Consider the following 11,906-nt stretch of genomic DNA (forward strand, 5'->3'; position numbering starts at 1 on the left):
AAAATAAGCTGTAAATTACACTTTACTTATGACGCAACACAGAATGAAAAAAAAGGGAATTATTACAAAAGAGAAATACGTAGGCTGGGCTTTATTCTGTTTCTTTCGTTTACTTATTTGATATCAGAACAATGACTTCGTTGGTTACGAGTTTGGAACGGGCTGGGTTTCTCGTGTTGCACGTGCTTGATGCAATGCAATTGGCGTGAGTGATAAGGGAGTGTCAGTAAATCGATGTAGAAATAATACCGCCAAGGACTTCGCTTGAGCCGTTCTTTTCATTTATATATATATATAGAGAGAGAGAGAAGGCTGAAAAGGAACACACGAGTTGATATATATATATGGAAAAAAAGTCAAGGAAGAAAATGCTAAAATAATTTAATAAAAAACATTTCAGTACCGGTTTCGGTCATTGAGACGTTTTTGAACTGTAAGTATGGAAAACAATTAAATTCTGGAAAAATTAAATGAAAAGTGTTTTGAAAGAATATTTGCAGCGACATAAAACTCCCTCATGCACTAAATATCAATCTGTAGAATATTCCTTTTATTCTTCTTGTTATTCTTAATATTTTCTTTTTTATTATTCAAAGGTTTGAGTGAACGTCGTTGTGGACTTGACGGCTATTGGTTGGGCAAATATCAAAATGAGACTTCAAATACAAATGGGTGGACAAATTACACAGGATGCTATATACCGGAGGTTTGGGATGTTTACAGTAAAATGTTCGTCGATAAACCAGAAGCGACCAAATTGGTGAGTATTTCATATCTCTTCTCCTTCTTTGTTTTATTTTTGCTCTCTTCATCTAGTTTTCTTTGCTTATTCACATATTTGAACTTTATTTTTTCTGTATACAAGCCTGCTCTGAATTTTCCTGTTTTTATAATAATAATAATAATAATAATAATAATAATAATAATAATAATAATAATAATAATAATAATAATAATAATAATAAGAAGAAGAAGAAGAAGAAGAAGAAGAAGAAGAAGAAGAATAACAACAACAACAATAACAACAAGAGTAAATGCCCTGTTGCAATACCAGTTACTGGCTGTCATGGCTTTGATCTTAAATGATTAGAAGTGTTATCATGTTTTGTCTTTTTGTCTTTGTATAAAAGATTGGCTACAACAAATGTTCTGCTCAATACCACAAATTTGCTTGTCAGTTGCTTGACTTTAACCAGCTGAGCATGTCCCTTTGAGATGCATTTCGCATAAAGAAGCGTGTTGGCGTACGTGGACGACATCACCATCATATTCTCAGACACCATGCATATCGAGGTAACATGCACTGCTCTAAGAAATTACGAGGTATTGACGGAAGCAAGACTCAATCAAGAAAAGATAGTGGGCTTGTTACTGGGCACCTACTGAGGCAGGCTAAGGCTTTCCAGAAGCGTCGGGTGCTGAACGGACCGGTTAAATTGTTTGGGATCTGGTTTGGTCTAAATCTCACGTGAAGAAAAACAGAAACGCTGTAACGAGCAAGGTGGCCTACGTCACCGGCAAATTGGCTGAGAGGAAGGTATCCCTGAAAGGTCAAGTAGAGATGACGAATACTTACATCGACACCATCATATGTTACTTTATGAGCGTCGTGTAACATGACTGGAATGCCTACTCTTCTGTTGTCTGTGGAAAGGACAGATTTTACAAATCAGTTATTTCATTTATAGTCACCATCTGCCGAGAAGGGAACTGGGCATGTCGTCACTGATGGATCGCAGGCGTACATTGAGGTTAAGGCATTTTCAGTTTTTCTTTAACAAAAACAGATGTGGTGGTTGTCGTTTCTTTTTCCACAGCTCATCTCGTTTACGGATCTTTAGCCCTGGATCAAGCGTAGACCAAGTAGGTCACCTGACAACCACACTGTCATAAACACTCACAACCAGTCAGGCAATACGGTAGATAAGTTCCATCGTAGCATGTTTTTACAAGGTTAGTAGGAGGAAGGACATCAAGGTATCAAATAAACTCTCCGGGCTTGGAAGTGCCGTCAGCAGTCCTAACCAAGACGTATACAGAGCGACGACATTCCTCTGCAACCACTCGTCCATTGATATTTGGAGTCTGCAGTGGTGTGTAGGACGGATCCGGCAATCATAATGATTCCATTGTGAAGATACCTCCTCGCCTTCCTTCGGGTAGGAAGGACAAGCTGTTTTCATCCTTTGGTGGCCTTAGCTAAATCGGTTGTGTGATGGACCAAACCGAACGTACTGAAAACATACACCGTATTCTTTCACCAAGATTTCATCAAATATCATTCAGAAAGGCGAGGGAAGTTCTATGTTCTAAGAAATGTGTTGATAGGTGAATGAAAGTGGCAAGGATGGTCCGAGTGAATGGGTCTTCACTGAGTATGCGCCTGTAGATTGAGCGAGGAAGATAGGGAGGGAACATTTACCTTAAAAGACAGAAGTTACCCCAGGTTTGGGGAACTTTTCTTTCTTTCATTGTGTTATCTTACTGTTTATTTTACTGTTTACACATTGAATGTTGAATTGTATTGAATCTTCCTGTACCCTCATCTACCTTCTGCAGATCTTTACTGGTTAATGAAGACGTCAGTAGTAGTAGTAGTAGTAGTAGTAGTAGTAGTAGTAGTAGTAGTAGTATCGTTGTTATTATTATTATTATTATTATTATTATTATTATTATTATTATTATCATTATTATTGTTATTACTATTATTATTATTGTTATTATTATTTAAGCCGACTTAATATCATTGCGTGCTTCCGCTTTACAAACGGACACATCTCTACACATCTTTGATTGTGTGCAGTTTTTAGCTTCGATTTTGCTATTTATCTGCTGTACTTAATGCGCTTTATAAAATATATTATTTCTCAGTCATTCAATATGTCTTTAGAACACCGTGTATTGTCATTATTCTTTGTATATTTCGAAGCTAAATTCGATTGATTATATTAAAAGATGAGAATTATCTTCGCTTCGTATTTTAACGAAAACGCTAAGGAATAAAGAAAAATGAAAATTCTCAAAACTTTGCTGCAGGGGAGAGAGTATTTTGTTCCAGTTTGCCGAAGATTTATACTGTTTCTTCGAGCTGTCATAAAGAAACCGATTTATTCACCAAGAATATGGTCGGCATGACACAGTGTACACGTCTACAGAAACATCGCACAAAAGAAAAGTATACGGTTAATAATAAAGTTTTCCCATATCAAACTAAATAATATCGATTTTTAAGTTGTGTTTTTTATAGAAAAATTTCTTATTGTTTCTCTATACATCTCACATTTAGTAGGCTAGTGTGTGTGTAAATATATATATACATGCACTCAGGTTTGTATGTATGTATATATATATATATATATATATATATATATATATATATATATATATATATATATATATATATATAAAACAAATAATAAATGAGTATATGCATATATACGTCCAGGTATGTGCATACCTACGTCTACCTGTATACATAGGTGCATATCTGGGTACAGGACATTGCAAACAAAACGTAGACAAAAAAATAATAATAACTAGAGTACAGAAAACACACAGGCCACATAGAGAACATTTTCCTTCATCAGCTACCCCTATTCTAACACAGCGTTTCGAAGAGTAGGGCAAGACGCATCGTTAAAATGGCTCTTCCCACGAACCACAAACTAAATTTGTATACACAAATTAAATTGTACTATGGAGGAATGTAGTGGCGGACAGAAAACAAGACAGGAAAACAAACGGAAAACGCTATACGGCCAGACGTGAAAATTATGTGTATAATACACAAAGGGAACTTACGACTTGTCGGAAACCCTAGATTATGCCAACAAACTAATCCGTGATGTGGAACAGTCCCTTAAACGCTAAATACTCATTGAGCTGGGTTTTCTCTGTGTGCACAACCAAAATATCCTATCTGATATTTCGACTTCCACCAGCCATGAATTCTCATCTTATTATATATATATATATATATATATATATATATATATATATATAGAGAGAGAGAGAGAGAGAGAGAGAGAGAGAAAAAATTAAGGTACTCAGAAATCTGGATGTTTGTACATTTACAGATTTTTATTAATGTCACATATTAAATGAAGCGCTTTTCACCTAGTCGTGTAGGTTTTTCAAATTGTTTTTCAAATTGTGTGTATATATATATATATATATATATATATATATATATATATATATATATATATACGTATGTATGTACCATGTATATGTAACTTAATGAATGACAAGCATACGGATGTGATGTAATCACGTATACGCATACACACACACACACACGCACACACACGCACACGCACGCACACACACACACACACACACACCCACATACATATTTAACTTCCTTTATTATTACTCTGTTAGCTGTAAAAGACACTTTGCATACTTTTCAGTATATCATCACGAAACTATCTGAATGCGTAAAGGAAGACAACAAATCCGCAAAACCTTTTTCTTCACCTTTCCTCCCTGCATTCAATCTTTAAAGAATTACGAAACAAACATCAGGGAACATTTGCAGATTCCCCACTTCCAGCATAAAGCGAATAACCTTATATTTGTGTTTCGTATTCTTGATGTTTTGTACCTGAGGCATTTCCTTGCTCTCTGTCCTATTCACAGCTAACAGGTCAACTCTCTCGTTCTCTCCATTTCTTTCTCTCTCTCTGTCGCTCTACTCTCTGTCTTATTTCCTCTGTCTGCGTCTCTCTTTCTTTTAACATTAATAGTAACAGAAATATCATCGCCTACAGAAGCTCTATCTGCTACCGATAGCAACCCCATTTCTTTCGAATCATACCCTACTATCTTAAAGTAATGAAATTGTACAAGGAGCATGAAACATGGAAGAAAGCAGTGAACGAGCCTAAATTTGTCTTGACCCAAAAATGTTACACTAATGCTAAATAAATCAAACAATAAACACAGTAAAACAACTTCTACCATCTCTCTTTTTCTCTCTCACTCACTCTCTCTCTCTCTCTCTCTCTAACACAAACATACACACACACTTTTTCTCTCACACTCTTTCCATTTTTCTAATAACAGTGGGGAAGGAATAACAAAGAAAACACAAGAAAATAGCAATCGTCCACCACCCTCCTTCTTCACCCTCCTTCCTCCTTCGTCTCCCCTTCATCTCCCTCCTTCTTCTCCTTTCCTCTCTCTCTCTCTCTCTCACTTTCTTCTCCCATTCCTCTCCCTCCTGCCTCTCCTACCTCTCTCTCCGCTTTCTCTTAACATCAAGAACAGCAACACCAACTACTAACACTACTGTTTCTATTTTTTACATTCAAATTATCTTCCTGAAAATTAATCTCCAAAACGCCGACCATGATATCCATCTACTATTCACCACCCTTTGCAGATAGATTACCTAATGATATGTCCATCCTATAACTACGACCTATCAAGCAGACATGCCACCCACAACCAACAATGAAAATACAACTGCTTCCATTTAATTGCACACTTTTCCATTTGAACTTTTCTCCTTAGAAAAATAATATCAACAAAGTATGCTGTTGAGGCTATGCCAAAGTAATATTGAACTAGGAAAATATAGTCATCAATGAAAGAAAAACAATTTATTATTAATTAATTCATTGCAAGATCATTGCTTAATCGTTAAATTTTAGAAAAAAAGTATTTTAAGTCGATATTCTATCAGCGTTTCCTGACAAATATTTGATTCATTTTATTGATTGACTAGCTATTGATTATATATTAATTATTTTACAATGTTTTTAGAATGGTTAATTATTTCTAAAAATTACAGGTGAAACCTAAAAATTAATACAAATTGAAATTAATGTTATTGTGTTATTTTGCTTCAGCTATCTTTATTTAAGATAGTATTGCTGGCGGATTCTGTCACGGAAGAAATTATTAATAATAAGTCCACGTCCTGCGCAAGAGACTATCGATTCAATAATACAACCTAAACAAAACAACCCGCAAACACAAGACACACTCTATACAGCAGTTATCCAGTGAAATTTACTTCCACCAGCAATCCAATTAACCAACGCATTACACACTCAACACATAATACAAGCAGTAATACAACAAAAGACAACATCACACCTCAAGAGAAAAAAATAATCTGACGCAATAAAATGCGGATAATTTGGTTAGCTGGGCTTTTTAGGAAAATAAATCCAACAACTAACTCGCCCATTAGAAATGCAATCAATAAGTGGAACAGTAAAAATATGCAAGACTTTTCTCAAGTTTAAAATGTGACACTGCTTTTGTTCTCTACACTTCAGTGATGGAGATTTGTATCTTTGTTAGAAACCAGCTCCTTCTTCAGAGGAAGAATTTCAATAATTAAAAGCAGAAGAGAACATGCATTCATAGGTACATACACACATATGCACATATATAAATATACACACATTTGTATGTGCGCGTGTGCGTACCGTATCATTACTGTGCAATCTGAATGTCATGTATGCTTTGTTTAGATATTTATACGTCTTCCTTTTTACCTGTTACCAAAGCATATATTATTGTGATTCTTCATATTTCATTCTTCTCACAATATATTTTCGGCTAATACATCAATTTTGTAGCATTGTGAAATTGAATAGCAAAATCGCCATTGTTCCATTAAGTGTTAATTTAGATTACGGTCTTGTATAGGCTGATTTATTCGTCCTTCACTGACAACCTTTATCCTGCAGTTATATATAAGTTCCTCTGTTACGTTTAGTTTCTAATTTCATGCAAAGGACAACAAGACTTTAATATTAAATTTCAGCCCTGAGAATCTTAACTAATACAGGTTCTATAATCTCTATCCGGCATAATAAATTGTACAGGTTATTAACGAGGTAGGAATTTGCTTGTCACTCTTTTTATTACATTTTCTAGACGTTTCATATTTCGTTTTCGCTTTATATTTCATTTTCATCATTAAATTGTTCCACATCAACCTTTATTTTTTGTTCGCTTCCAGCAGTAATCGTTCTCTGCTCTTCGAATTTTCTAGAATTATGATTGAATCGTAATATTTATGAATTTTTCAAGTTAGCGCATAATTTATAGTTGATAAGACGGCGAGATGGCAGAGACGTTAGCACGCCGGGCGTAATGCTTGGCGATATTTCGTCTGTTTGTACGTAGTGCGTTCAAATTCCGCCTAGGTCGACTTTGCCTTTCATCCTTTCGTGGTCGATAAATTAAGTACCAGTTACGTACTGGGGTTGATGTAATCGACTGGACTCGTCCCCCAAAGATTTTTGGCCTTGTGCCTAGAGTAGAAAAAGAATTTAAAGTTGATAAGATTATTCTAATCAGTTAAAACCGTATATTTCCTTGTCTTTATTATAAATATTGCTGTTGGTGCTGTTCAACTATCCTTCCTTCTCGAAGAAGGCAGGCTGCGACTTGAAAGAGGTTTGGCTTTTATTACAAACACATCGGGCCAATACGTTAAAATAAATTTAACGCTTCGGTGTCCATTCTGGCAGTGACACTTGTAATTAATTTTGTTTTCAATTTCCATTTTCTGTGAATATTAATATTAGTTGACTATACTAAAACTACTTTACTGTAATACTACGATGATTACCGTACATACTTGTGTATAAACTCTGCCCCTAACTTAGTGTTAAACAAAATTGTATCTCTTCATAGTTTTAGCTTTGCTTAGTGTATAACAGGATGGAGCAAAAAAATGCAGCTTTCGAAATTGGTAGCCAAGAATCGATATTTTGATACGAATTAGGGTTAAAAGAAAGGTGTATAAATATTTTTTCGGGCCCCGCAACGCAACTCAAAAATTTAAAAATTGCTATTTTTGGCCGAATATTGGATTTCAGGGTATACGCAGTATATTATAAAGAAAAGAAAAAAAAGCAATGTGTTGGGTTAGAAGAAACAGGATTAAGCGCCAGACAAAATATTCTGTAGAACTTGTTTATGCTTTACGGTTTCATTTGAAATATTTCAAAGAACGTTTTTGCTTTTATCCCTCCAATGACGAAATATAACAAACAACTTGAAGCACTGTTTTCAATTTGCCCTTTAATAGAATTGATAAACTTGTATATAAGACAGACTCGTTATTTTATGGTAGTTTGAGAAATTTAATGAAATCGATGGCATATTTTAAAAGTATTAGCATTGTCTGTTTCTGAGTCTTTAATCAATCGCAACGTGCATATTTTAAGTTAGAAAAAGATTCTATTAAAAATCTAGTTGTTCTCGATATTATTAGTTCTAATTTGTTAAACGTAGTTTGTTTCTCCTGTGTTATTTTTTAAGAGAAAAACATTAATTTACATTTAGAATTTTATTTTTTATAATGAATAATGAATATATGTGTGTGTGTGCGGGTGTGTGTCGGTGTGCGCGCGCGCACGTTATGTATGAGTTCTCGTCTTTTGAAAAAGTCTATGGCCTGACCATTGATACTGGTATGAGAGGTCAGATATATATATATATATATATATATATATATATATATATATAAACGCACACAAACACACATAAATATATAATATATGCGTGTGTGTGTGTGTGTGTATGTGTCAACAGATTGCTGGTTTGGTTAATTGTCTTGGATCCGAGTAGTATATCTCAGTAGTCCTAGAAATTTAATTTCACAAACCACTTTCGTGGAAAATATAATCCTTGTATATCTTATTTGAAATGTAATAATCTCTGTTAAAACTGGGATGTATTTTCTGAACATCAATTCGAGGTCCATTTCTAAAGCCAAATTCGAAAGTCAGAAATAACCGTGAAAATGTGTTGCACTCAATATGTGTGTTGTATTCTGGCAGCTGTAATGAGTCTATTGTTTTTGTACTTCATTAAAGGTTGTTTTCACACTTGTAAAAGTCGCCATAAAAGCTGACAGTTTCATCTTGTCCAAGATACTTTTGATTTTTATGTCAGAACACAAATCTTCCTCTTCCTACTATCATAAAAGCATATACTCAACTCACTAAATATCATACCAATGTCTGAGAAATATTGGGTAATATCCAACATCTTCGAATCGTTCCGAAACAACACATGAAGAATGGTTTTATAATAAGTCTATTCATTTCTCAAAACGTTGTGATTAGTGAAGGAGTATGATTTCACGAAAGCTTTCCAGCAGTATAGAGAGGCTATCGTTCTAATGTCTTGTTATCACCTCTCGACGGTGTATTTACATATTTTTTCAAATATCAGTTTCTAGTGCTTAGATTTTGACTCGTTGTACACATATACGATATCAAGAAAGATTCCCAGACAGTCTACACATAATGCAGCTATATGTCTTCGATCTTTTATATTTCTCTTCTTTTATAATTCTGTTTATGTGCAGCAATTCGATATAACCATATAATCTTCAGCTGCCTTCTTTTCTCTAACATAATTTCTACAAAGAGTTAATACTAGATGTGAAAGCAGTGAAAGTCATATCACTTGACATTTTTATATATATGAAGTGATGCTATAAACTTCTGTTGATATTTCCAGCTGATGACTATTATATTTCTGGGCATGTTTTGCGTGCCAAGATAACCAAATATCTAGTTCTTCATAATAAGGTGTCGATTTAATGAACCCGTTCAACATTCCATGTTTCCCTAAGATGCTGGACACTCTTTCCTGGTGTGCTGAGTACAAAGTTACATTTTCGTGCATATATGTTTGGCAATCCAGACATCCATTAAATTGGTGCTCCAAAACAAAGACTCTTTACAAGTCTTTTGGCGTACTAGTCTGCACTGACAAACTACTTCCAATGAATCAGTCGCTCCGGGTTTGTAATATCTGGCTGGATTTTGATGTTTTGTATTCCTCTGGAAGCAGACAGTCTCCTTCTTTATGCTAAGTATTTATGGCTGAGCAAGAACATGTTAGAAAGTGGATATCTCTTGCACCTTAACAATTAAGTACATTTAATACGTTGGGTAAAAGAAATTCGTCGCAAAGATAGAAGCTCGCAGGTGCAGAGGGCGAGTATTGCAGCGGAATCCTTATATCTGCAACAACACATATTTCTTGCAGAATTAAATCTGCTACATTGATATCTACTGCAGACACTAGGTGGTTCATAAATGACTCCTTGGTTCATAAATGAATCCTCAACTGCAAGTCGAGGTGTGAAAGTCAGTATTCTGCACTTTGATAACGAAACTTAATCTGCCAGGCAGTTTGATATTCGCCTCCAATGCCACAGCGTTTCCTTTTGTAACCACCATTTTCATCTTTTTAATATTGCATGATTCTGATTCGAGATTAAGTCTAAGAAACCATCAGTTTCGTGTTGCAGACTTTATATACAAAAGGAGGTAAATCTGTTCACACTAATGTCTTCCAAATCCAATATGTCTTTTATTCACTGTATCAGGAGCGAGAACACCTGAAGATAGATGTCAATAAACTCAACATCAGATGGACTGATCATGCTACGTTGAACCATTCTTAACAATGGCTTCTTCGTTGAGTTGATTCTCCCATCCTTGTCCACAAGATTTCTTTGATTCTTGGTCATCATTTATACGCTTCTTCCGATTCTTTGAAGGGCAGAATATGCACACATACATACACATACATATACATACATACGTGCATATATACATACATACGTATGTGCATTCGTTACTTTTTGCATGTTATTCATTATTGATCTGATATAAAACTGAAGCTGTATCCTTTAATTTGCTGCTTTTCTATTCACAAACCGAGGAGATATCTTGCAGAACAGTCGTTATTCTAACGAGATAATCTTGTAATCACCTGAAGAGACACATGAGGAATCGATGCTAGGTGGGTCGAAACAATTGTAGTGGCTAATAAGAATTCTATCTGCCAATATACATGTCACAGATGCATACATATATGTACATGTGTGTGTGTGTGTGTGTGTGTGTGTGTGTGTGTGTGTGTGTATATATATATATATATACACGTATGTATAAACAGCTTGACACGTGATCGCCTCATCCAGTTCCTTTGTGGCCTTCCTAATATCCTTAACTCATATCTGTCCTTCCATAACAAAATAACAAACTTCGACATTACAAAAGGGATGCTACAAAGAGACATAACAAAGAAATGTGTTTACGAAGAAAACTATCTTTTTGTTGAAAGGAAGAGAAGGGTTAAAAATTGCAATCCAACACACAGGGAATTTAAAACTTGCAAGATTTAAAACAATACAATAATACGTGGAAACATGCATTAAAGAAATATTAAAAATACTGTATAAAATCTTGAGTTTGTAATTCCTAACACAAAAATCTGACATCACGAAATATTGAAATTACGTTTCAATGTTTTTGTTCTGACTTTATAATGTTATTTATGTTTGTTGTTTTATTATACAATTACATGATTCTTATTTTACAAAATCAAAAATGAAATACATTTCCTCCGCCATTCTTGTTCAAATTTAAGTGATTTACGTAAGTGGAAATCGTCATATAACATGTCTCAGTACAGCGCTGATCAGAATTGCTTATATACCATCGTTATAGAACTGCCCGGTAGTTTTTTCGTTATCTCACCCCCATTAAAAAATTGCCATTAAAAAACTAGGTTATCTCTCCACTAAAAAGTTGAGTTTATCTGGCGACAGGAGATTGGATTAAAAGGGTTTAGATCCTTTTGATTCAACACATTTTTGACTTTTGGCCCCCTCAATAGGAATGGTATGATTTTTTTATCAAAATATTATCAGATTCAATAAGATGCTTAATCTTTTCAGTTTTCCTTTTTATTTTTTCCGTTTTCAAGTTTATTATTTTTTTCATTTTTTCTTTGTTTTATTGAGGATTAAGTGATTTTTCTTAGTTGGGGGAGATAACCGAAATTATCGATATGTTTCATAGAACAAGGGGGATAACCCAATTTTTTTAATGGGGGTGAAATAACCA

General features: G+C 34.5%; 1 protein-coding gene across 3 annotated transcripts in view; it reads left to right on the plus strand.

Moving 5' to 3' along the window:
• LOC106878352 (PDF receptor) overlaps positions 1-11,906 on the plus strand; it is a 320,701-nt gene that overhangs the window by 188,092 nt on the left and 120,703 nt on the right. For all 3 annotated transcript variants that reach the window (XM_089356954.1, XM_089356953.1, XM_089356955.1), the window contains exon 5: positions 597-760. In XM_089356954.1, the coding sequence (XP_089213080.1) occupies positions 597-760 (164 nt within the window). The remainder of the gene's footprint in view (positions 1-596; positions 761-11,906) is intronic.

Source organism: Octopus bimaculoides, chromosome 9 (genome assembly GCF_046866305.1).
Source record: "Octopus bimaculoides isolate indiv1 chromosome 9, ASM4686630v1, whole genome shotgun sequence".
NCBI classification, from domain to species: Eukaryota; Metazoa; Mollusca; class Cephalopoda; order Octopoda; family Octopodidae; genus Octopus; species Octopus bimaculoides.